General features: G+C 38.7%; 2 protein-coding genes across 3 annotated transcripts; both read left to right on the top strand.

The window, feature by feature from the left end:
- The first annotated feature begins 676 nt into the window (after positions 1-676).
- LOC125707985 (protein lin-9 homolog) lies at positions 677-9978 on the top strand. 2 transcript variants are annotated; one of them, XM_048975436.1, is made up of 15 exons: positions 677-770; positions 3276-3308; positions 3626-3717; positions 3850-3954; positions 4164-4294; positions 4398-4523; positions 4768-4925; positions 5335-5468; positions 5818-5943; positions 6440-6541; positions 6628-6708; positions 6980-7105; positions 7514-7696; positions 7777-7874; positions 8642-9978. In XM_048975436.1, the coding sequence occupies exons 1-15, from the start codon at positions 692-694 to the stop codon at positions 8745-8747; spliced, it is 1680 nt and encodes a 559-aa protein (XP_048831393.1). In that variant the 5' UTR covers positions 677-691; the 3' UTR covers positions 8748-9978. The 2 variants fall into 2 exon arrangements, with proteins under 2 accessions (XP_048831393.1, XP_048831394.1); XM_048975437.1 differs by lacking the exon at positions 677-770 and adding an exon at positions 777-884.
- Positions 9979-10522: 544 nt separating this feature from the next.
- LOC125707532 (Golgi resident protein GCP60-like) lies at positions 10523-22263 on the top strand. Its single transcript, XM_048974759.1, has 8 exons — positions 10523-10839; positions 15140-15281; positions 16018-16158; positions 16314-16472; positions 17073-17247; positions 17690-17882; positions 18843-19121; positions 19961-22263. The coding sequence occupies exons 1-8, from the start codon at positions 10569-10571 to the stop codon at positions 20173-20175; spliced, it is 1575 nt and encodes a 524-aa protein (XP_048830716.1). The 5' UTR covers positions 10523-10568; the 3' UTR covers positions 20176-22263.
- Positions 22264-22345: the final 82 nt, after the last annotated feature.

The raw sequence follows: 22345 nt of genomic DNA, 5'->3' as shown, positions 1-22345 counted from the left end.
TTACATAGAGTTGCAGCTGAATGAGTCACAAAAATTGTTAAATTATTATTCCCAAGGGGAACAATCTCAAGAATCAGGTCAGCATATGCCAAACTCAGGTAAATTGAAAATGATACAGATAAACAAAGACGAAGCCATATATGGCATAATGAATCATCTTTCATTAACTTTTCCTACATCTGGAAAGCCAATGGATGCCTTCAATAAAAAAAAAAAAGTGTTGCCGAATGTTACACATAATGGATGGGTCAATAATGATATGGTCAACCATTTCATACGATTCATTGGGTCCAATGATTACACTGTATGCACACTGCAACACAAACTACAAAGCGGTACATGAAGAACAGCCAAAAGCCCAAATCACCAGAACCTAAGCAGCACTGAAACTTTACTGGAAGATCTGAAGTTCGCCAAGTGAAATAGATTTCCACTTCCTTCATCCTTCAGCGACCTGGAGGTTGGTTGAATATACCAGTACACACAATTCAGGATTTGTATGACAGTATTTCTTAGAAGCATAGAAGCTGATATGAATGCAAATGGTAGCACCACTCACTATAGACTCTTGACCATATATTTTAGTTGTTTCTGGTATTTTGTCTACTCTCTATATACATTATATTCAGAAAGAGATTAGAACCGTACGACTGGCATTCGAAGAACCCTCTCCGGCAGCCTGTATCCCACAATGCACCACGACCGGCAGCCTTTGAAAAAGCGGCGCGGCCGATTCAAGATGGCGGAGCTGGAACAGCTTCTGGATGAAAGTAAGTCACAGGAAAACTAAGTAAGGTTTTTAAAAACGCTCGAGGGAAAAGTCGCGATTGTTTGCTGTTCACCGAGACGTTAACGACACGAATCAGTCCAAAATACTGCGAAATGTTAGTGGTATTTCGTGAACGCCGTGTGCTTTAGGTTGTTTATATGACGCAAATATCCCGTGTTTTGACCAGCTGTTTAACTTGAGGAACGTAGCTCTTCAACCTTGACAGGAATACTAGCTAGTTAATCCAGTTGCGATATCATTCACATTATTATAATTAATACACCATCTTCAGACGGAGAACTAAACGGCTTCGGTTGTCTTAAATTATGTACATTGCCGTGTTGTATGGGTTGGTATTGAATTACCTTAAACGTAGATAAATGCTGCGCATTTTTCCGGATAATTGAACAGTCGTTAACTATCTGGTTAGATATATATGTATCTTTCGTTATTTAAAATCTGGTAGGTGATAATTCTGCATTTTCCGGTGCTATGACATTACTGTAGAGACAGCTAGGTAACGCTGTCAAAATAATACTGTAGCTAGTAGGTTAACAAGTTTAGTAGCCGTAGCTAATATTTACTGCGGTAATAGTTAGCTATGTGAACGTGGGTCATAATTGGTACTAGCTAAATAGATGATTACTTAAAGCAGAATATGGATGCATGTCTGTTCCACTTGACCTTATTTAATTGAACGCTAGATTTGTTACTAGCTATTATGTGTTTTTATAGTTTTTCTTGGGGGATATTGTCTGCTGGGTAGTTATGACATTGTAATTGTAATACAGAAATGGGCCCAGATGTAAAATGAAAATGGTTGGTTTTAACTTGCCCCATTGTTTACTTTGTTTGATGCTTGATTAATTCCAGTGAACCGTGTTTTGTTATGATGGGAAAGGTTGTTGCGTCGCTGCTAAAGAGTTACATAAATCATCAAAATCTTAGGGAGTGGGCTAATATAGTTGAGGTTTAGTTTATTTAATGTTATTAAACTGCATCAGATTCGTAAAGCTCAATAAACAGAAATATCGATTTAGTATTTGTATGTATGTATATTATTTGAATATGGTTTACCAAATAGTTATAGGTGAGGCTGTCTGATATGTTTTCTGGTCTGCTAAATAGTCTCTCCCTTTGAAAACCTAAGTACTCAACAATATAGGTTCCTTTCATAATTATGTTAATGGTACTTTGTAGGCTCACTATGTGTTGTACTGAGATTGAATGTTTTTGTTATTCTGTCCTGTCATAACTTCTCAGTGATTGATGTTATGTTTGTTCTTTACCATCTTTGTAGTTGCTTCTTCTGGTTTACCTCCTATATTCAAGACAAGGTTCTCGATTATTGTTTCACTTTAGAAGGTTAAGTCATGCTGCTGTTATTTATGATTGTTAAATATTTTCAGGACAACTTGTTCACATTGCTTAAATGTTTTTCTAGGCTTATGAAGGATTATGAATGCAGTACATTTAGATTCTCAGTATTGGGTAGTATATTCAAGCCATGTATGTATTGTATAGTTTAGTTTGTCATATAAAGCTATTTTGTGTATTGCATTAAAAGTGAAATGTTATTTTGCCACACTTAGGCTGTTTGGATGCCCTGCAGCCAGGATAACATGCAAAGTGTTTTTGAGTCAGTGGAGCTTATGGAATTGTTTTCTGCAATATGACATGATCTTCTGCAAGGAATCCTTCCGATTCCATGCTTGTGCATTTAGTTACGGAAACAAATGCTGCAGTTGTCTCGAGAGACAGCCCAGCAGGTGCGTTGTGGGGTTCCTGCTGGATGTTCTGGTAGCACTGCGGAAGATGCTTTTTTTAATGTTCTGTCTTTGTGCAGTCCAGGCTACTTGCTCAAAATGCAGTGTCGCTATGGATACCTAAATGGCAACCTGGGTAACATAGACAAGCAGCCCAGAGGTTGCTGCTTCAAGTGAGGCCAGACTTGGATTAGTCAGCTAAAATAACTAACTGTATAACCTAGCTGAAATTTAATTTGCCTTGAAAAAAACATGAATGCAAGGTAAATCAGTTAGATTTATTGCATAAAGCAAATGACTTTAGTCAGCAGTATTAACTTTGGGTTGTACCATGACCATGTCCCTGTAGATTGAGACCAGGGTGAAAAATCAAAGATTAGTCAATCACATACAACAACAACAACAACAAATTTTATACATCACTTTGGTACTTCAATGTATTTTTTTCTCATTCCTGCATCTAAAAAAATGGTTACATACTGAAAGCTAGTGTTGTCATAATTTTCTGTGCTAGTGATATCATTATCCAAAATTGTTGGTAATCACTGATAAAGGTTAATTTTATATTTATATTAAGTCTGAATTAGACCTTCTCTTAGCCTTTTCAAGTACAATATGAAAGGGAGTCACAGAACCAGAATTTTAGTGTCACCAGACAGTCATGTATACTTCCCACTTTTTTGCATGGCATATTTGCCTTTTTTTGCATTGTGAATTTAAAATCCTTTTTCTCTTTTTAGGCTCTTCTGCAAAAGCACTTGTGAGTTTGAAAGGTAATGCATTGTTCAGTATTTAAGCTGAACATACATTTCCTCTTTTGTTAATAAAAAGGCTATTATATTTATGATCATTATAAATATGTTTGAGGATCATATGCTATGATCAGATGCTATCTTTGCAATGATATTTGGTCCTTGTGGATGACATTCCTTTTATTGTAGTGAATTAATGTTGTTGGATGCATTTCAAATGAAGAAAAATTAAAGTGTCATGCAAAGAAGCATTTTTTAAGCCTGAGAGTGTTTGTATATGGGATGTAAAAACATTGCTTTCAGATGCAAAATTAACATGCTGGTGATCCTTATTACAGAAGGAAGTTTATCCAGTACGTGGAATGAAAAACAAAGTTTACCAAAGTCTCAGAACTCAAGGGGAAGGAATTCATTTCCAGCCATGGATACAGTAATATCATTTCCGTTAATGTTGAAAACTGTACTTTTTGTCTTGCTTATTTCAAGCAACTCATTGTAAGTTTTGATAAGTGGTGCAAATATGACGTCATGAGTTAACTTGTATTTGTCCAATGCGTTCTAGCCAACCAGAAGCTCAAAGAGAAGTCGTTTGGTCTACGAAGATGACGATGGGCAGTTCACCTCCAGGTCTCCTAGAAGAAGTCAGAGAGTGACAACTGTGCCTCAGGTCTAAAAGAATCCACTATCCTTCCCTTCCCGAAGTAACCAAACATGCATTAGCGGTTTTGAAAGCACAGCAGCATGGACAACATAATCATTCTTATAAAGCACCAGTACTGTTGCTCCTGGACTTTTGGTGGTATTTTAGCGGGACTATGTATCTCCTATGTTTGTGTTTGTAATTAAATATAATTTTTTCTCGTTGTGGTATCACAGAAATTTTCAAGCTTCCCAACACCGGATAAGAAAGCATCGCAAAAAATTGGGTTGCGATTACGGAACCTACTCAAACTCCCCAAAGCACATAAATGGTGCATTTATGAATGGTTTTATTCAAATATTGACAGGTGAGTCTTAAATTTTAATTGTTCAAAATAATTTTATCAGTTATCAGTTTGATATGCCTTGGATCTTTTCCACATGAATATTTTCTGGCTGTTTTGTACATAGGCCGCTATTTGAAGGGGATAATGACTTCTGTCTTTGCCTGAAAGAGTCGTTCCCAAACCTCAAAACTAGAAAGCTGACTAGAGTTGAATGGGGAACCATCAGAAGACTGATGGGTAAACCAAGACGGTATGGTGTAGTATTCTTGTTGCATGAAATTCAATGCTGTTTGTTGTGAGTGCTATCTATAAAGAAAGTTCAAATTATTTCAAGAATATGCATTTGATTTTGAAATTAAACCTGGGACACTAATCCCTCATTAGAAAAAAAAGGTACCAAAAACATTCCTTGCATTTACAAATGACATTTATGACATGTATGTGTTTTGATGGTCATACAGTTTGATAAACAACCAGTATGGTTCTTCCCAAAGGTGCTCATCTGCATTCCTCACCGAGGAGCGATCTGCATTAAAGCAAAAAAGGCAGAAAATCCGGTTGCTCCAGCAAAGGAAATTCACGGATGTATCGCACTGTAAAGACCTTCCTGAGGAAATCCCACTGCCTTTAGTTATAGGAACGAAAGTCACAGGTAACATTGAGCTGTGCTGCTTTGATAAGGTGACATTTTTAGACAATGGGATACAGTGTATTGATGTTGAAAGTGAAGTGTTTTTGAATTTTACAGCAAAATAGAAACAAATGGCTCTCTTCCCTTACAATAAACGTAGTGTTATATTTTAATGGATTGGTGCACTAGTTGGCTCCAATGGCTGTTTATCTTAAGACTGATAAGACTGATAAACATTTTAATAAACAGGCCATATTGTATTTGGGGTCTTTCATGGACATGTTTGCTTTCACGCTATTTGTACTTGTATAGTTAAATTACATAAATAGTAAATTCTGCGGCATTCTTTCACGGTATTCATTACTGTTTAAACAATTCTATGACCCAAGGCAGTCTTGTGCATTGAAATGCATCTTTTTTTGCTTCACAGCCCGTCTCCGAGGAGTTCATGATGGTTTATTCACAGGACAAATTGATGCAGTTGACACAAGTGCAGCCACCTATAGGGTGACCTTTGACCGGAATGGTTTAGGAACTCACACTGTTCCTGACTACGAAGTCCTGGTAGGATTGTTGGCAGGCTAACTGAGAATATGTTCTGCTTCATTGTGCGCACATATGATGAATTGCTTGAAATTTAGTGTTATGTGGCATGGATTTGAATGCACTGGGATGAAGAAAAATCTGAATAGATGGTAGTACCAATAGATGGATGTACCATTTAGCCAGTAGTTTTACATTAAGATAATGTCAAATATCTGATTCAACTCTTATCAGTGGCTAATAATGACAGATAATAAATGTTAGCTTAGCATCATGGCTATCATGTTTATTACTAGTCAAAACAACTGTAGAGTTGTACTTGAACTTGATGTTGGGTCAGTGACACCACTTTTACCTCTTTCCTCTGCAGAGCAATGAACCACATGAAACGATGCCTATATCTGCTTTTGCTCAGAAGCAGAGGCCTTCCCGGTTCCAAGCCTTAATGACCCCACCCCGCGTGCCTTACGCCCCCTCCTCTCAGCCTGCTTTAATGGTACTGCCGTTCCTATTTCTATGCCCTGACCAAGATAGATTTTGCTTTTGATGCATTTAGCATAAATGTGTTCTATATGTTAAAGCTTAATTGGGTAATTCCATTAAGAAGTCCATTTGTCACATTCATAATGCTAATAAAAATGTCTTTCTAATGTGTAAATTAACATGAATTTTGAGGATATGTCTGTATCCAACCCAAAACATTACATGAAATGATTTGCAAATTGACTGGGTGATATTAAGCTTGTCCATGCTCTGAGGCCTCCTTTTTGTTGTCAATATGAAGTTAAATCAATAACAGTGGAATTGGCCAATTAACTTTGTTAATAAGATGATTTAGAATAAATTAAGCAAGGACAAATATGGGAATGCGTGTTAATTTCTTGATTTAGTTTTGGTCTCTGCGTGTTTAGATTCTCTGTACTAAAATGAGATTGAGACGAAGATAGTAATGTTCATAAACTCCTTAAGTGAATGAGCTATGCTTTTTGAAGGATAATGACCCTCTCTTGGGTCAGTCACCCTGGAAGAGCAAAGTGCTGGGCACCGAAGGAGAGACACTCGGGGGGTTCCCTGTCAAATTCCTTGTACAAGTTGTAAGTCTGCTTTTTATGTTAAGAAAATCATGTGTTAAACTTTCATATTTTAAACTTATTTTCATGAAAACTTCTCTCCATTGCAGACACGATTATCAAAAATCCTGATGATTAAGAAGGAACATATTAAGCAGCTCAAGGAAATGAACACAGAGGCTGAAAAACTGGTGCTTAAGTTATTCTTTCATATTCTTTCATTGCACACACTTTTGTGACGCTTGTGAAACCATTGCACTATTCAGCAGTTCGATGACTTGACATATAGTACTGTGTAGTTATTTTTATTACTGTATAATAATATTAACTTATTTTTCTGACTTGACTACTACAAATTCAACTTTAAAGACAGACTTGGGGAATGGAACTTGTTTAACTTGGGGACTGCCTGTACCGGCATTTGTTGAGATGCTTAAATGTTGTTTATTATTATTATTACAGAAATCCTACTCCGTGCCTATTGGGTTTGAGTTTCAGAAGAGATATGCCACAATTGTGCTGGACCTAGAGCAGTTAAATAAAGACCTGAACAAAGTCTTGCATGAAGTACAGCAGTATTGCTACAAGGTAGGCCAGTCGGGGGTTAAATAGTTCTGTAAGAGGAATGACAGAAAACACTCTGTGATGCATGGTTGATCATTCCTGTTCATGTAATGTTTTGGAAATGCTGATTCTATTGGTAATTAAGGGATTGGTGTCCTGTATACACTTGTTTGATTGCAAACAAAATGTTAAACCTAAATATACGGACAGCATATTTTTAGTTCCAGGATGATTTGTTTACTTATTACTGTAAATTAGCTGTAGACTCTGCATTTTACATTCAAACAGTGACTCTAAGTAGAAAGGACATTGAAAGGACTACAGTTTGTTCTGCATTGCCCAAGACTATCTTGTAGTGACATTTATCATTAGGTATCGAGGTTGCACCACATCTCTGGCCCCTGTCCAGTGTTGATAATGTGATCTTCTCAGCTGGCCCCTGAGCAGGGCATGCAGCCGGCCGACCAGCCCACCGACCTTCGGCGGCGCTGTGAAGAGGAGGCTGAGGAGCTTGTCCGGCAGGCCAACGCACACCCCAGTGGTCAGCTATGTGTCCAGAACAAAGGCCTAACCCACCTCATCTCCAGCCTCACTACTCTACTGCTGCAGATAAAGGCAAGCTGCCAAGCTCCTTTCGGTCCCTTTTCATATTTCTCATTCCATATTACTAATATTTTTCTTTTTTTTTTTTTTAGTCCTTGGCAGAGGAAAATGATTTAAATTCATTTGAGTTCAAGTCTTTGACAGATTCTCTTAATGACATCAAAAACTCAGTAGACAGTTCCAACAGCAGGTAAGAATATACTCATTTCATTACCTGTCTATTCACAAGGTGAGTACTCATCAAGGTTGTTGTTATTGGTAATAACGATAAAAAATTTTATAAATAAGGAATGAAAATTAAAGTTGTTTATAAAACTTAAGTATAATTTTTCATTAGTTTAATATTATTTAGCTAAAGTAATCATTTGTTTTTCCTCCTTCATGGAAATCGAGGAAACATAATTCAGTATGTTGCCTTTAGATGACCATTACTAAAACCCGAAACATGTTTTGCCCATTTTGAGGACATTAGCATGTAATGTACATTGTGTATTCATGTGGGGTTCTCTATAGATCAGATCTATAAAATAACAACCTGAAAGTTCCAGAGCTCATAGAAATACATTTACTAGATTTAAACTGAATATAAATTGTATATAAATTATATTTAATAGAAATGTATGCCTTTTAAATACCCACTAATAAAATCACACTGAAATGAAGTAAAATTAAACTGCATTTCTAAAGAGAACTGAAAAATATAAAAACCTAAATTTTAAAAAAAAAAAAAACTAATAACACTGGTACTCATTCATGCAAGTATTCACCTACTTGAATATCAAGCAAAACAATACAAGCTTACACGTTCCAGACTGGGCTAACCCCCCCCCCCCCCATTGACAATCTGAAGACATGCGTTTCAGATTTAAAAATATTTAGATTGATAATACAGTGGACCTTTTAAATCTGGTTTAAATATTTATTTCTTTTTATTAATCAAGTATGTTTGTTTTACAGCTGTTTTCAGAATAATGTGGAGATCCATATAGCGCACATTCAGAGTGGCTTGAGTCAGATGGGGAATCTTCATGCATTCGCTGCCAACAACACAAACAACATTTGAGTTGTAATCTGTAGAGTTTTTCTAAAACAAAAAAAAAATGTCTTGTGTCATGATGTGTAAATCCAGGGGCATAATATGAGATACTGGGAGAGGGCTTATACATGTCAGTTTTTCTGTTTTCAGTCACTTGTATGACATTGTTTAGTGTCAATATGTGGTGGTAGGGTTTTTGTGTTACTCCATGTTTGGAATAACTTGGATATTAGTTTTGAGTAAATATCTGAGTGAACAAATTTAGGTTCTCAGCTTTAAGGCTTTCTGCTTTTCTCTTGTTTTATAGTGTGATGAAAATGTACATTCACTCTAAAATTCAAAGGGATTGTTAAACTTAAACCCCAATTCAGGTCTCACATAATTTTAATGTTAATCTGATATTAATTGGATTTACATCTGTAAAATCCCATTTTGTTTTGAATATTGGTTATTTTAAACTATGCATTACCAAAATGTTGTGGGTGTTTTGGGGGGGGGGCAGGATGTCTTGCACAATACAAATTTGACATTTGACCTTTTGATGCCAAGCAAGACTGCATGTGTTATACCTTTCATTACTTCATATAACCTATATTGGCCTCTTGTGTGATTTGAGATTTTTTGTGCGTTTGTGGGGGGGGTGGTAATGCAGCACAAAATACTTTTGTATTTTGTATGATGCAAAATATGGAGGAATACTTAAACTAAAAGTTTCAACTTAAGTTTCTTGGTTCAGTTTCTGCAATACTTATTTGCAGCTTAATGTTTTAAGCCTTTTAATTTTGTAATATTGCAATGCAGATTTTCTTCCTACTTTAGCCTGTATTAATGAACATAGTGCTTTGTAAAGTATTGGTATAGATTACTGTAAAATTGTACTTTTTAGAGGCTCAGAAGGTTCTCAATGTTTCAAGATACTTTCTGGTATTTGAGAAGTAAATTGTGTAAGCATATACATTTTTCCACAAATTTTGTACACAGTTATAAAACAGTATTTTATAAGCAAGAGTGTTTTATTTACCATTGGTACAACTACTGTTGGACTGATGCCTATATTTAAGCCTAAATGAATAGGCAGTTAATGCACCACGTTACTTGCAGATCTTTACCTAAAATGAACGGAAGCATTACTTGTGTATTTATAAATGGTAATTTCAGTGGATGGCCATTCAGTTGACCCTCAAATTACCCATTAAACTGTTTATTTGTAAATATCTTTTGTTATTTGAAAATATTAAACACAACCTTCTTAAAGCGATTTCTCTACGTGGTCTGTTTTGTTGTAACTTCAAGTTTTTAATCAACAATGTGACACTGGTCATTCCTATTTACCTATGACTAATATGGTGGTACATCGAATACATTTAAAGGTTCGTTTGTCCTTGCGGCAAAACCGTGAACAATTTTCACATGAATTGCTAACAGCACGTACATAATAAGAAACAAGCGTGTATTTCAGCGACATAAAATCAAATAGTGCAAAGGCTGAAAATGTCCTGCATTGTGCTTGGAATTTGCGTTTCTATGTCATGTAACTTTATAGCAGACTAACCAAACAATTCTCAGTTAAGGATTATTGTGTTTAGTACTGTTGGCACAGTCGGAATTAGAATGGGTGTTGCGACGACGCGGTCTTCACGTTTTTTAAGAAACTCAATGAATTCATGTCTCAATTTATCATTTACTATAATATTCGACATTATACAACTCTCAGTACTCCTATTAATGTTTCTGTATGCGCGTATTATCGGCGCACTACCAGAGCTCCCAGCCTCCGCGCCAGCCGGAAGTTCCGGCGCGAGCTGGTCGGAAGTAGGTACGTGGCCACCCCGGTTGACATTAGTCAGGATGGCGATGGAGGTGCGGGCTCCAGATCGCAATGCCGGCGGCTCCGGTCGTCTGGAAGTCTCAATCGACGGCTTGACACTGAGTCCCGATGCAGAAGTCGAACCCGACGACGGCGGAAGCTCGAAGACTGACTTACCCGACAGTGGTAACCAAGTTCAGAGTCATTCTGGGGAGAAGGATGGAGAGGTGGACGAAACTGCCAGAACCGTGGAAAGGAAATGGGGCTTTACTCTCCAGGAGCTATATAATTTGGCACTGCAATTCTTTAAAGGTATTACCACTTTCTTACTGTCATTATAGACAACGCGCTGGGTTTTTCTAGTTGACTTCTTCAATCTGCAGTAGAGAACGAACTAGGGTAATTTTTGGTAATTGTGCGCAAGGGACTTGAATTACACTTCATTTTGCTGGGAAAACAGACAAGCAAATATAGCTTGTTGGTTTTTATTAGGTATAGCGTGTTGCTAAGACGAGCACTATAATCACAGTTCATTGTGATTAGTTAATTAGGCACATTTGCCAGGAGAGGGTGTTTCGTACATCGGCATGTAGTTGACACCTTAATGAATAGAAAAATCCTGTGTGCACTCGTTTGATGTTTTCAGATGTCTGAAAATTTAACACTAGTCTATTTTTTAAACTGAACCGTTGATTACAATAGTAGTAGTAATTGTCAGGTTGATAATTGCTGCTACAGATCTGGAGTCACTCATTGGCGTTTGAAACTAGTTGATTGCGTCTGACCGAGTTTGACAGGTATTTCCACTGGAGGGTTGTGTACCTGTTAAATATAAAAAATGTTTTTGCTAATCAAACCGCAAAGTAACGTTTGCTCGCATGTTCTCGTTACGAAATTAATTTAGACTAATCTGAAACGGAACGACTGAGTTTAGGGAGTAATTTGTTAAAACAATGAAGGTTAAAGCAGAAATGGTGTTAATTTTAACTTGTAATCGGAGTCGTATAAAGTAGGGTCTTCTGGTTTCTGTGGTTTTGCAGACTAAATTTTCCACTCATTTTGATGTCTTTGCCTTGGCACACTTTCTGAGACGTGCTTTATTAAAATAGAGTACCCGTTCATCTTTATGAATGTTTAATGTAATTTTTGTGAAGATCATTTAAACTTCATTTTCAAAGTTTTTGAACTTCATTTATTTATTTTAATTTTTTTTTCCTTTGGTTTTGTTGATTGGGTATCTCCTGTAACAGGGTTTTTGCATGGATATAATGCTTTTTATGAGGCTACCTTCAGGACGAGTACTAAAAAGGCAAAAACACTCAAATTAGTTGAGAACTCCATCATACACCACTTCGTCACAGGCATATGCTGAAGAATGTTTATGTAGTTCTTAGTACAACCAGAAGAGGGCATAATCCAGGCATTGAAAGAAGCGAGCCTTTCTTTATCTTCTGACTGCTTACACCCCCCCCAACCCCCGTTTTTTTAGAGAGTGTCGTTGTGCCGCAGGTTTTTGGTATTGGTAATGCCCGGAGATGCAAACTTGATGGTATGCTAAATATATCTTTGCTGGTTTTTCCTATTGCCAATAAGAACATTATTGTCTTATTTTTATGTGAGCTAAGCCCTCCAGATAACTGGAGAAACAGTAGAACCAATTGTTTTACCTGTTGCTTAGCAAGATTTGTCTCCTGAAGATCCTAGATCTCACTAATGTGGTGTTAGCAGTGGAATGAATTTCCTTACATTCCTGACTAGCGTTGGTCTTTGTTTAATGCCATGGTCATGCAATTAAGTGAAATTTCACTTCCGTCAGAAGATGTTTATTTCTTGAACGCAGTAATTCAATGTGTGGCTAATCCAGCAGTATGATTTTTAATGATCAAATACATCTGCTTTTGATTTCTGATAACTATTGACATAGTTTTATATGGAAATAAAGTAGACATTAGCATTGTTTTAGAATAACTGTTTTTGCAAATGGGAAGTGATTTTACCCCCCCTGCAGTTTCTTGCAGTACTCCATATACTGATCTTCTGTGCAACTATAGATAATAGGGTTGCTTAAAAAATTTCCAAGACTGGTTTAAGAGTGTGTTTATTATTTCTGTGTATGCATGCATGCTTTTTCTGCAGACTAAGTAACTTTAACTATAAAGTTTCTGGTCTGTAGACTAAAGTGTAATCATTGATTATTAAGATTTACAAGTACACGGTGCGGTGTAGCATGCCATACCTTACATATTTATGACTGCTCCACTTGGAATCACTATTGTCATTGTTTTTTCTTTTAATGCAGTTGGTATTATGTACTAGTCAGTGCACGATGCCTAGTTTTTCAGGTATGGGTGCTTTTCCTAAAAACGGGCCACGCCTCCAGGACCTGCGTTAAAGAGTAGGCCTGCCTTGCCTGCTCTAATTTTGTACCATTCATTTGCGCCACTGCTTGTGCTGATTTGCTTATTGCATTACTTGCATAATGAGGATGTGGCAGGTGGCCTGCTGCCTGTAGCGGAATGTTTTTTTTTTTTTTTTTTTTTTTTAATTAGTTGATTCAGTGGCAGACAGTTCATTTACTGCTGTTGTGAGATACGAGAGGCTGGGGCCTGCTTTGTCACTCAGGAAGGAGAGTCAGGCGATCTGGATTATTATTTACATTTATGTATTTAGCCCAGACTTTGGTCCAAAGGCGACATACAAGTGAGGAGCAGAGACCAGGGTCAGCCAGTATCCCTGGAGATATTGGTACTTGGGGTTAAGTATCCTGCTCAAGGGTCCAACAGTGACATCACTCTGCCTGCCTGGAGATTTGAACCGGCAATCTTCTGATCAGAGACACAGAATTATTATCCACAGAGCCACACTGCCCTATATTACTAAGCATTTGATCCATCTGTGTTTCCTTGACAGCAATTTCTCTGTACTTTTGTTAAGCAGCAAAGACTTTTAACTGCTACATGTCTGTTTCCTCTTGTCAGTTCATCTGTGTAATGTTTTTGTGTTACCCCTGTCTGCCTAAAAAAGGAAAACTTTATTATACGGGTGTTCCTACACGTACAGTGGGATTACCTTCTGATGAACCCACTGTAATTGGAAGATATTGTCGAATATGATATAAGTAAATAACTGTCACTGATTTAAAAAAACTACTGTAAGTAATTAAATACCAGTGATTGAAAAGTAAATAAATGAGTACAGGTTCATTTAATAATAATAATGACGCTTTATTGATCCCCATGGGGAAATTCTCTTTTCGCCTACCCCATCTTGCGCTCTATGACACACTGACACATATGCAGGTGAGATTAAGCTTGGCAGCGTAAGGGAACCACCCGTAGCGGCGCCAATGGAGCTGGGGGTTAAGGGCCTTGCAGACGTGGCTATTTTGCCGACGCTGGACTCCAGCTGACAACCTTCCGATTACAGGCACAGAGACTTAGCCCGCTGAGCCACATGCTCTCCCCAAAAAAAGGAGTCTGGATGAGGGTCGACCGCTTGGCTCACTCAGTCTGTTGGTTAAACTGAGAGGAAGAAAAAACACCATGCAATACATTAAACAATGTAGAGAGACTGGAAGCGTGGCTGATTGGCTGCTGCTGTCGCCCAGCATCAGTAGAAAGTATTCTTCGCATGGGAAGAGATCGAAATTCGAAGCCGAGTACTGAATGTGCATTGCTATCACACCAGTGTAACGTCGAAATATCATTCATTGAACAATCGTAAAACATAGAGCGTCTATAATTTTCAATTGCTACCAGATGTCACCTGATCTTGTTGGCCATCTGGACCTGACGTTCTCCTATGGACATACCAATGCTTCAGATCACACTCGTGTATTTGTTAATATCAGGCAACACTTATTACTGTGTATGTGGCTCCCACCTGCATGCTCCACAGAAAATAAGCTGAGGAATTCCTTTCTTAAACATCAATATGTGCGAGTAGACTTGATCAGAGACTGACTTATTGTAATAATTCAGAAACGTACCTTGTCTAAGAGATTAAAATGAATTTCATCACAGTGTTGCTTTTAATAAAAAATAAATGTATGGCATGGAAGTATCTGTTGTAACAATGCTGTATTATAGCTTTATAGGATATTACCAAATTCCTGAGGATTATGCGCCGCAATGTAATTGTAACATATCTTTACCTTTTATACCAGTTTAACTGGATTAACAAAGCCTGGATAATTTACTGGATAAGGAGTACACAGAAAATATAAGCATAAGACACTTAAGTTACATGGAAGTGAGTGAAGGGAGGGTTATTTACAGTTACACCAACTTACTTTGCTGCTTTATGGTATTATCATTGTTGTAATTATATGGTAATGTAACGTAGACGCTTCTATATTCGGGCTCCCTAACTCTGGTCCTGGAGGACCAGTTTGCGCACTGTAGATTTCCTTGTTCAGACACACCTACTAAACCTGGTAATTAGTTGATTAAGGTGCATGATGAGCAGGGGAATCTGCAAATTGTATTGGATTATGACTGATTGGATTATTATCCAGTTCCAAGATTTGGGAATGCTGTTCTGAACTTTTAAAAGGACAGTTAATTAGAATTGTATGAATAAATGTTCTTTTTTCCTTTCCTTCCTCCAAAAGAGAAAGATGGCAAAGCTTTCCATCCAACATATGAGGAAAAACTCCACCTTGTTGCCCTTCACAAACAGGTCTTACTGGGCACATTCAATCCAGACATTTGCCCAGAAGTAGGATTCTTTGATGTCCTGGGAAATGACCGAAGGTAACGCTTATCACCATGATCACAAGTTTTTAAAAATAAAGTGAGCTGCAAGCTACTGGTTTATTTATTGCCTTGCCTGGGAGTCAAAGAAAAAAGTAAAAAATATTTTCCCATTATTTTGTATGTAAACCAGCATTCATCAATTACACCTCTAAAATATGGAATTCACTACCTATAGACATCAGCGAAGCTAGCTTGCAACATATTTTTAACAGAAAGTTTAAAATGTATCTCTTCACTTTAGCTATTGTGTGATCTTTTTCATACATGCCTGAATTATTTTTGCACTCTACTTGCACTTATGCACTACCACATAAAATGCTGTATTTTATTTGATTTTATGACATTTAATGTTATGTTTAATAATTCTATGGATACAGTTTTTATTTTATTTGTTAGGTGGATTCAACCTAAGCTTTTACTCTCCTTTTAATTAAATTTAGGATGAAAACCAAATACAATATCCCAGTTTTTCCATATTTATTTAGAGGATTTTTGATGAATGTTTCAGTGTGCAACAATGGAAAATATGATATCAAAACAAATTGGAAGTTCCTATACATCAGCAAAATTATGAACAGTTCTGAAATGAGAATTGATTTTGTTTGAGCAGGAGAAATGTTATTAAAAGGTAAAAATGGCAGAGATTTGATCATTTTAGCGAAAGCACTTGGAGGCACCTGGAAGGGATCATTCATTCTACATGCCTTGTTAACTGAGTTTGCTGCTCCTTCAGGAAAGAATGGGCCGCCTTGGGCAACATGACAAAGGAAGATGCTATGGTGGAGTTTGTGAAGCTGTTGAACAAATGCTGCAATTTATTTGCGCCCTACGTCACTTCGCACAAAATAGAGAAGGAGGAACAGGAAAGGAAGAGGTACAGTTTACGGTTCAGCTATCAAATGCAAAAACAGAACAACGATTGTCAAGGTCTTGAAACCTTGGAGTACTCCATTCCCTGGCCATGTTTAATTCATATTTATTTTGCCCTCTGCTGACTCCTGTTTTTCTTTTTTTCTTTTTTTTGTCCAGGCAGGAGGAGCAGGAGCGCAAGCAGTTGGAGGAGGAGGAGCAGGAACGGCGGCGACTGCAGGAGGAGCGGCTGTGGAGGGAGCAGGAGGAGCGGCTGCGGCAGGAGGAGGAGGAGAGGAGGCAAGCTGATGAAGAGCGACTGCGCATGGAGCAGCAGAAGTGAGTCCTTGTATGACAGCTCCTGTAGCCCAACTAGCAAAGCATTGTGCTAATAACACAAAAGTCATGTGATCCCAGGGAGTAGAAGTACATTGTAACTCTCGTCTCTGTTCAAAGTTGTTTTGGATAATTGAGGAAATGATCACTTCTGTCCCAGAACCCTGGTTGTTATTAAGGTGATGAGCATAGAGCTGCAATATTAGAAAAACATGTGTCATGTTAATTCTTCTGTCATTCAGCTAATTTGATCTCAATCCTCAATTTCACTTTTTAAACTGTTTATTTCTTCAAACCTTAAAGATTCATTGAACGCTTAAGAAATGCTCATAGTGTTTTTAGTTAACGTGTCAATTAACATTAAAGCACTAAGAATTTATTGTGGAGTTTTGACACTAACACTTGACAGATTGCAAATACTGGAAACTGTGTCTCGATCATTCTGGCCTCTCTGGATTTTAAAACTGGAGATTTCAAGTTGTCAAATAAGCGTGCTTTGGATACGCGCCTGTGACTGGGTCTGACGCAGGCCCCCCCTGGGCGAGTTCATTCCGAACGCTTCTGAGACGGCCCCCGACTCTCTGCGCGCGGGTCCCCTGGCAGGCAGCAGATCATGGCGGCGCTGAACGCCCAGACGGCGGTGCAGTTCCAGCAGTATGCTGCCCAGCAGTACCCCGGCAACCCTGACCAGCAGCAAGTGCTGATCCGGCAGCTGCAGGAGCAGCACTACCAGCAGTACATGCAGCAGCTGTACCAGGTGCAACTGGCCCAGCAGCAGGTACACAGGGGGACGCGGGAGGGGGTCCTCAAGGCCACGAAGCTGTGCACTTATCGGGATATATTGGGGATCGTTAACTATTAGGAACAAACTTCTTTTCCCTCTGCACATTTTTGCATAGGCCTATTAGGTATTGTAGTTTATTTTATTTATTTGGTTCAGACTACCAGTTACTATACTGGTTCAGATTAAAGCGTACCAGTTAGGAGCAGAGAGCAAGCTTAGCTAGTCCCCGGAGTTGTTGGGGTTAAAGGCTTTGCTCAATGGCCTAATGGTGATATCGGTCTGCAAGGTATGGGATTTGATCTGTTATTGTGTCTAATAAACTAGTTGACACATAGATAATGTTCTTTTGGTTCCTGGAGTCCACCTGGCTAATAGTGTTGGGGCACGTGTTGGTTACTGTGGGGATATCGCTGCATAAAACGAATTATCCTAACAGGCTGCCCTACAGAAGCAGCAGGAGGCCACACCTGCGTCAGCTGTGACAGACAGTCGGCTGAGTGGCCCGCCCCTGTTGCCTGGAGACAGCCACACGGTCAATGGGCAGGCCGGGACACCCACCGAGAGCCCAGACAGGGACGTGGAGCTGGAGGCTGCAGAAGACCTGCTGGAGAATGGGCCTCAAGGCACACGTAGGTCCCAAGTCAAATGCTGTGGCCAAAAGTTCATGCTCATTTTGGCATGGCAGGTCAACCAAAAGGTCACAGTGACCCTTCCTGCCTAACCTTACATAGTCCAGCTGCCCAGTCTGTCAGTCAAAAACCTGCTTACCCAGTCTGTGTAGAACAGAAGATATTTCGGGAAACAAAGCGTAAATCAGGATGCATCTAGCATACTGCTTCCAACATCCTAGTGCTTAAAGCTTTACAGGATAATTCAAACTTGGGGCAGTTTGCTTAGATCCTGTCGTCATCATCAGCGGGATGTAATATGAACAATATATGGACTTCCTGTCAATTCAAATGGTAATAAAATGAGAAATTTGGGAAAACTGCGCTTGTTACCACACATCAGCCTATCACATTGCAGAAATAAACGCAGTGTCAGCCAGTCATGTGGTAGTATTTTAAGAACTAGTAATCTATGCCCAACGAATGCACAGCATGGTTGATTGAGTTAGCATGGTTGATTGAGTTAGCAAGGTTGGTTGAGTTAGCTGAGCATGCCACATTGCCACATGTTAGTGTTTTGGTAATATCACGGAAGAGAAGCATACACTCGGACAAAAATTTGGTGTCTGAAGAAAATGACTCAGCAGCCACAACATCTTTTAAAAATTATTTAAATTAGATATTATGTATAAAGGATACACAAACAGTAGAAAATCCAAAGTGTAAAGGACTGGAGCTGTGTACTGTAAACTCTGCCAAAAATCTTTGCCATCTAAAACTGGAAATACTGCAAGCTTATTTCACCACTTGAAACATTACCATCAAGTATAACATACAGAACACAAGTGCTTCTGCATTTAGGGTTTCCACTTTCTATCTGAAGAATTTTTTTTTCTTTTTTTTTCAATGCGGTAGCACATTACTAACTTAGAGTTTTCTGGGAGTAGGGGCTAACACTGGTTCTACCCCATGCTACCCCAGCCCCGGCTCCAGTGATTACAGCGCCCTCCATGTGGACACGTCCGCAGATCAAGGACTTCAAGGAGAAGATCCGGCAGGACGTGGACTCCGTGATCACGGTGGGCCGGGGTGAGGTGGTGACAGTACGGGTGCCCACACACGAGGAGGGCTCCTACCTTTTCTGGGAGTTTGCTACTGACTACTATGACATCGGCTTTGGTGTCTACTTCGAGTGGACAGATTCTTCCAATGCGGCCGTGAGTGTCCACGTCAGTGAGTCCAGCGACGAGGATGATGAGGGTGAGTTCCTCTGATTGCTGGTCGCTACTGTTTTTTAGTGTTTGTTTATTTTTTAATGTTCTCTTGATTATTTTTTGTGGTCTGTAGTATATTATTCCCATGCATCAGACATTGCCATATGTACATATACCACTATGTACCTAAACCACAAAATTTCAGAAAAAGGAAATCTAGATTGTCTGTCTAAGCAGATAATTTAGCTTTTAGCTTTACTTGAAGGGTCCTTTCATGACATGATTATATTCAAGTATTTATAAAACATTTTGGGTAAAGATCACATATTTACACTTATTCACAAATATTGCAAAATAGGTTTAAATTCTTATGCTAACCTTTTCAATGAGGACATTATGACTCGCTAACAGCCTTTTTTTATCTATTTTTTGATCATGCAACTATTAAAAAAAAAATATATATATATATTCCTGCATGTTAAGAATCCTTGCATGTAGCTGTAGTTACCCCTGTCATTACAGGAGCTGATGTATGCGCTGCTGATCTGAGTCAATCATGTTAAACTGTTAAAGTGTTAATCTTTTCAATTAATGAGGGACTTTAGACCATCTACCAAACCTGCACCCTTACCAGTTCTTGAAAGTAAAAGCCCATGTCATGTATTTGTGTAAATTTTCAATGGCTTTCAATGCTGGCACCTGTGCAACTCAATGGTGACTCAGATTCTTAGTGACAAACCCTAAATAGCTCATTTTAACCCATGTAATTTGACAAGCTCTTCTGAAAAGAAAATTAGGAGTGGTCTGGAATTAGGAACAGGTTGCTCAAAGGTGAGGTCAAATACACAGAAGAGAATGCCAATGGACATGTTGTTCTGCTCACAGGTGAAGGTCAGAATGAGGAAGAGAAGACCCAGAAGAACACCAGTAAACCTCAGGTGGACGAGATAGTGCCAGTGTACAGGAGGGACTGCCACGAGGAGGTTTATGCCGGGAGCCACCAGTACCCGGGCCGAGGCATTTATCTGCTCAAATTCGACAACTCGTACTCACTCTGGAGGTCAAAAAGCGTCTACTACAGAGTCTACTACACTAGATAAGTGGAAGGTCATGCTTGGAAGGCTTTGGCAGTAAGCATAGTTTGCATCGGGAAGATCTCCATACGACATAAACGCTGTCCTGGTGGGTGCCCTCTGTTGGCGGCGTCATTGGGACTAGGAGGCTGCGGAGCGGCCACTTACACACGCCGTGGTGATGTTGCTCTCTCGTCAGTCACGTTTGTGCTCTAGAGGGAGGAAATAAATGCTAATTTCAAGTCTGTAGCCTTCTTATTTAATCAACACTTCTGTAAATCCCTGTTCAGCAAAACACTGCCTTACCAATTTTTTTTTTGCTAAGGACTCTCATCATCATGATTGTCGGTGGGTCTCATAAATGCTTAAAGTTTGCAGTCTTAATCGGCATGCTGATGCGCTTGGTACCACAGAAGTAGCATGCGCTTGGCTTTTTGTGTATTTCAGCATTTGAGATGTGACACGATTTTTTTTTGTCCTTGTGAAACTGGCCTAGAGAACATTTGAGGTGAAGGGAAATGTGAGGCATTGTGGGAGAAATGTGGCAGAGAAGAGACTGTGTTTAATCATCAGATGTTTAAAGACCAGAGGAGCACTGAACAGCAGGAGCCTAAGAAGAGATTCAAGAAACGTCTGTCAGGCTGTTCTGTTTTGGTTCCAAATACCTTGTTTATGCAATTGGGGGAAACCAAAGAGAGTGATATGATCCAATAAAAATGAACAACACTGGTGATAGTGTTGTCTCCTGACATCGACTGCTATTATGAAATATTCATTTTGTTTGTTGTCACACTCAGAGCAACATTATATTTGTTTATATTGCTCTTTATTTGAGAAAACTACTACTCCTGCAGTTAGATACGTGAGATGTGGAGAAAGTGTTCTTTCATCTGGTGGAAACGTGTAAAAGTACAGAATATTTAAGTCTGCCCTTGATCGTTTTTGTTTCCGATATTGTTTTAGCATTTTCAGAAGAAAAGAAACCACTTTAGCAGTCTGGAAGTGACAGGAACAGGGAAAAATAGTTTGGGTGTTATTGGTATTGAGGGGGATACAGTGGGTGTTTGTACTTTGTAGTTTTAAATACATGAAAGAGATATGTGTCGTGATTGTAATAGTAATACCTTAAATGTACATTCTAATCTAAAGGGGTGCTTTAAATGGAATGATGATCTAAAGTAATATCAGAAATACATGCTTGTTTTGAGATTTTCTGAGAAGTCGCATTCATCTGCCTTGTATAAAACATCTGCCATGTGCTAATGATCATGTTGAATTATCAGGCTTTCTTCTGGAATGTCTGCTCCCACATTCCTTCAGCATATAGCCAAACACTGAAATCATAACTGTAAGTATGAAGAAAGACACTGGTGGCTTATCCTCAGTATTAAGTATTTTTGTGCAGTGGTTGTTCTACAGAAACTACCACAGTCGTCATACTTCACGATTTTCACTGAATACAGTTAACTTCAGCTTATTTTCTACAACTTGTACACTGCAGCCCTCTGTCAGCTGATGACCGTTGGCTTTTACCTTCCAGAATCTTCAGCTTTCTGTTTCGACACCAGCTTCTTTATTCTTACTGGGGTTCGAAATGGCTTCCTTCGTCTCCTGTCTGTCTCAGTTGCCACTTAGTAGTCTAGCACTGAAACTAACTTTGGTGGCTATGTGACAGTGATAAGACATGGTCACTGATGGGCATCCATACTACAGTTTAGTAGCCAGAAGTTATATTACCACATAAATGGCTGTCATCTATACGAAATGTGAAGTTATATTGCTATTCATCTGAGGTTTGCTTAACAATAGTTCTCTCAAGAGGTTGTGGTTAGTGTTAGGGTCACAGGACTAATGGGTTTATTGAACTTTTGGTTTGTGGAACTTAGAAGCTCTCAGTCCTTGTTTGGTTTTGTCAAAAAAAATTTTTAGTTTGAAGAATTATTGACCACCTTATAAGCACCGACTGTCATGTACAGAAACACACACTCACACAGTCCTGTTTGAAGGCCATTCTCATCTCATGAACCTGCTTCAATATCTGCCTTTAAGGTTTTATTGTACATTAGGCAGAAGCTATGTCTTTAATCTGTTTGTAAATAAAACATTTTTTTCTGATTTTGTTAAGGTGTTTTGTGACCGACATAACTTTATGGAACTTTGGTACTGGTATTTTATATACCAATAGATGTGTGGAGTG

The sequence above is a fragment of the Brienomyrus brachyistius genome, chromosome 14 (genome assembly GCF_023856365.1).
Source record: "Brienomyrus brachyistius isolate T26 chromosome 14, BBRACH_0.4, whole genome shotgun sequence".
Lineage (NCBI taxonomy): Eukaryota > Metazoa > Chordata > Actinopteri > Osteoglossiformes > Mormyridae > Brienomyrus > Brienomyrus brachyistius.
The sequence above is the reverse complement of the archived record's forward strand: the minus strand, read 5'-3'. Positions and strand labels throughout refer to the sequence as shown.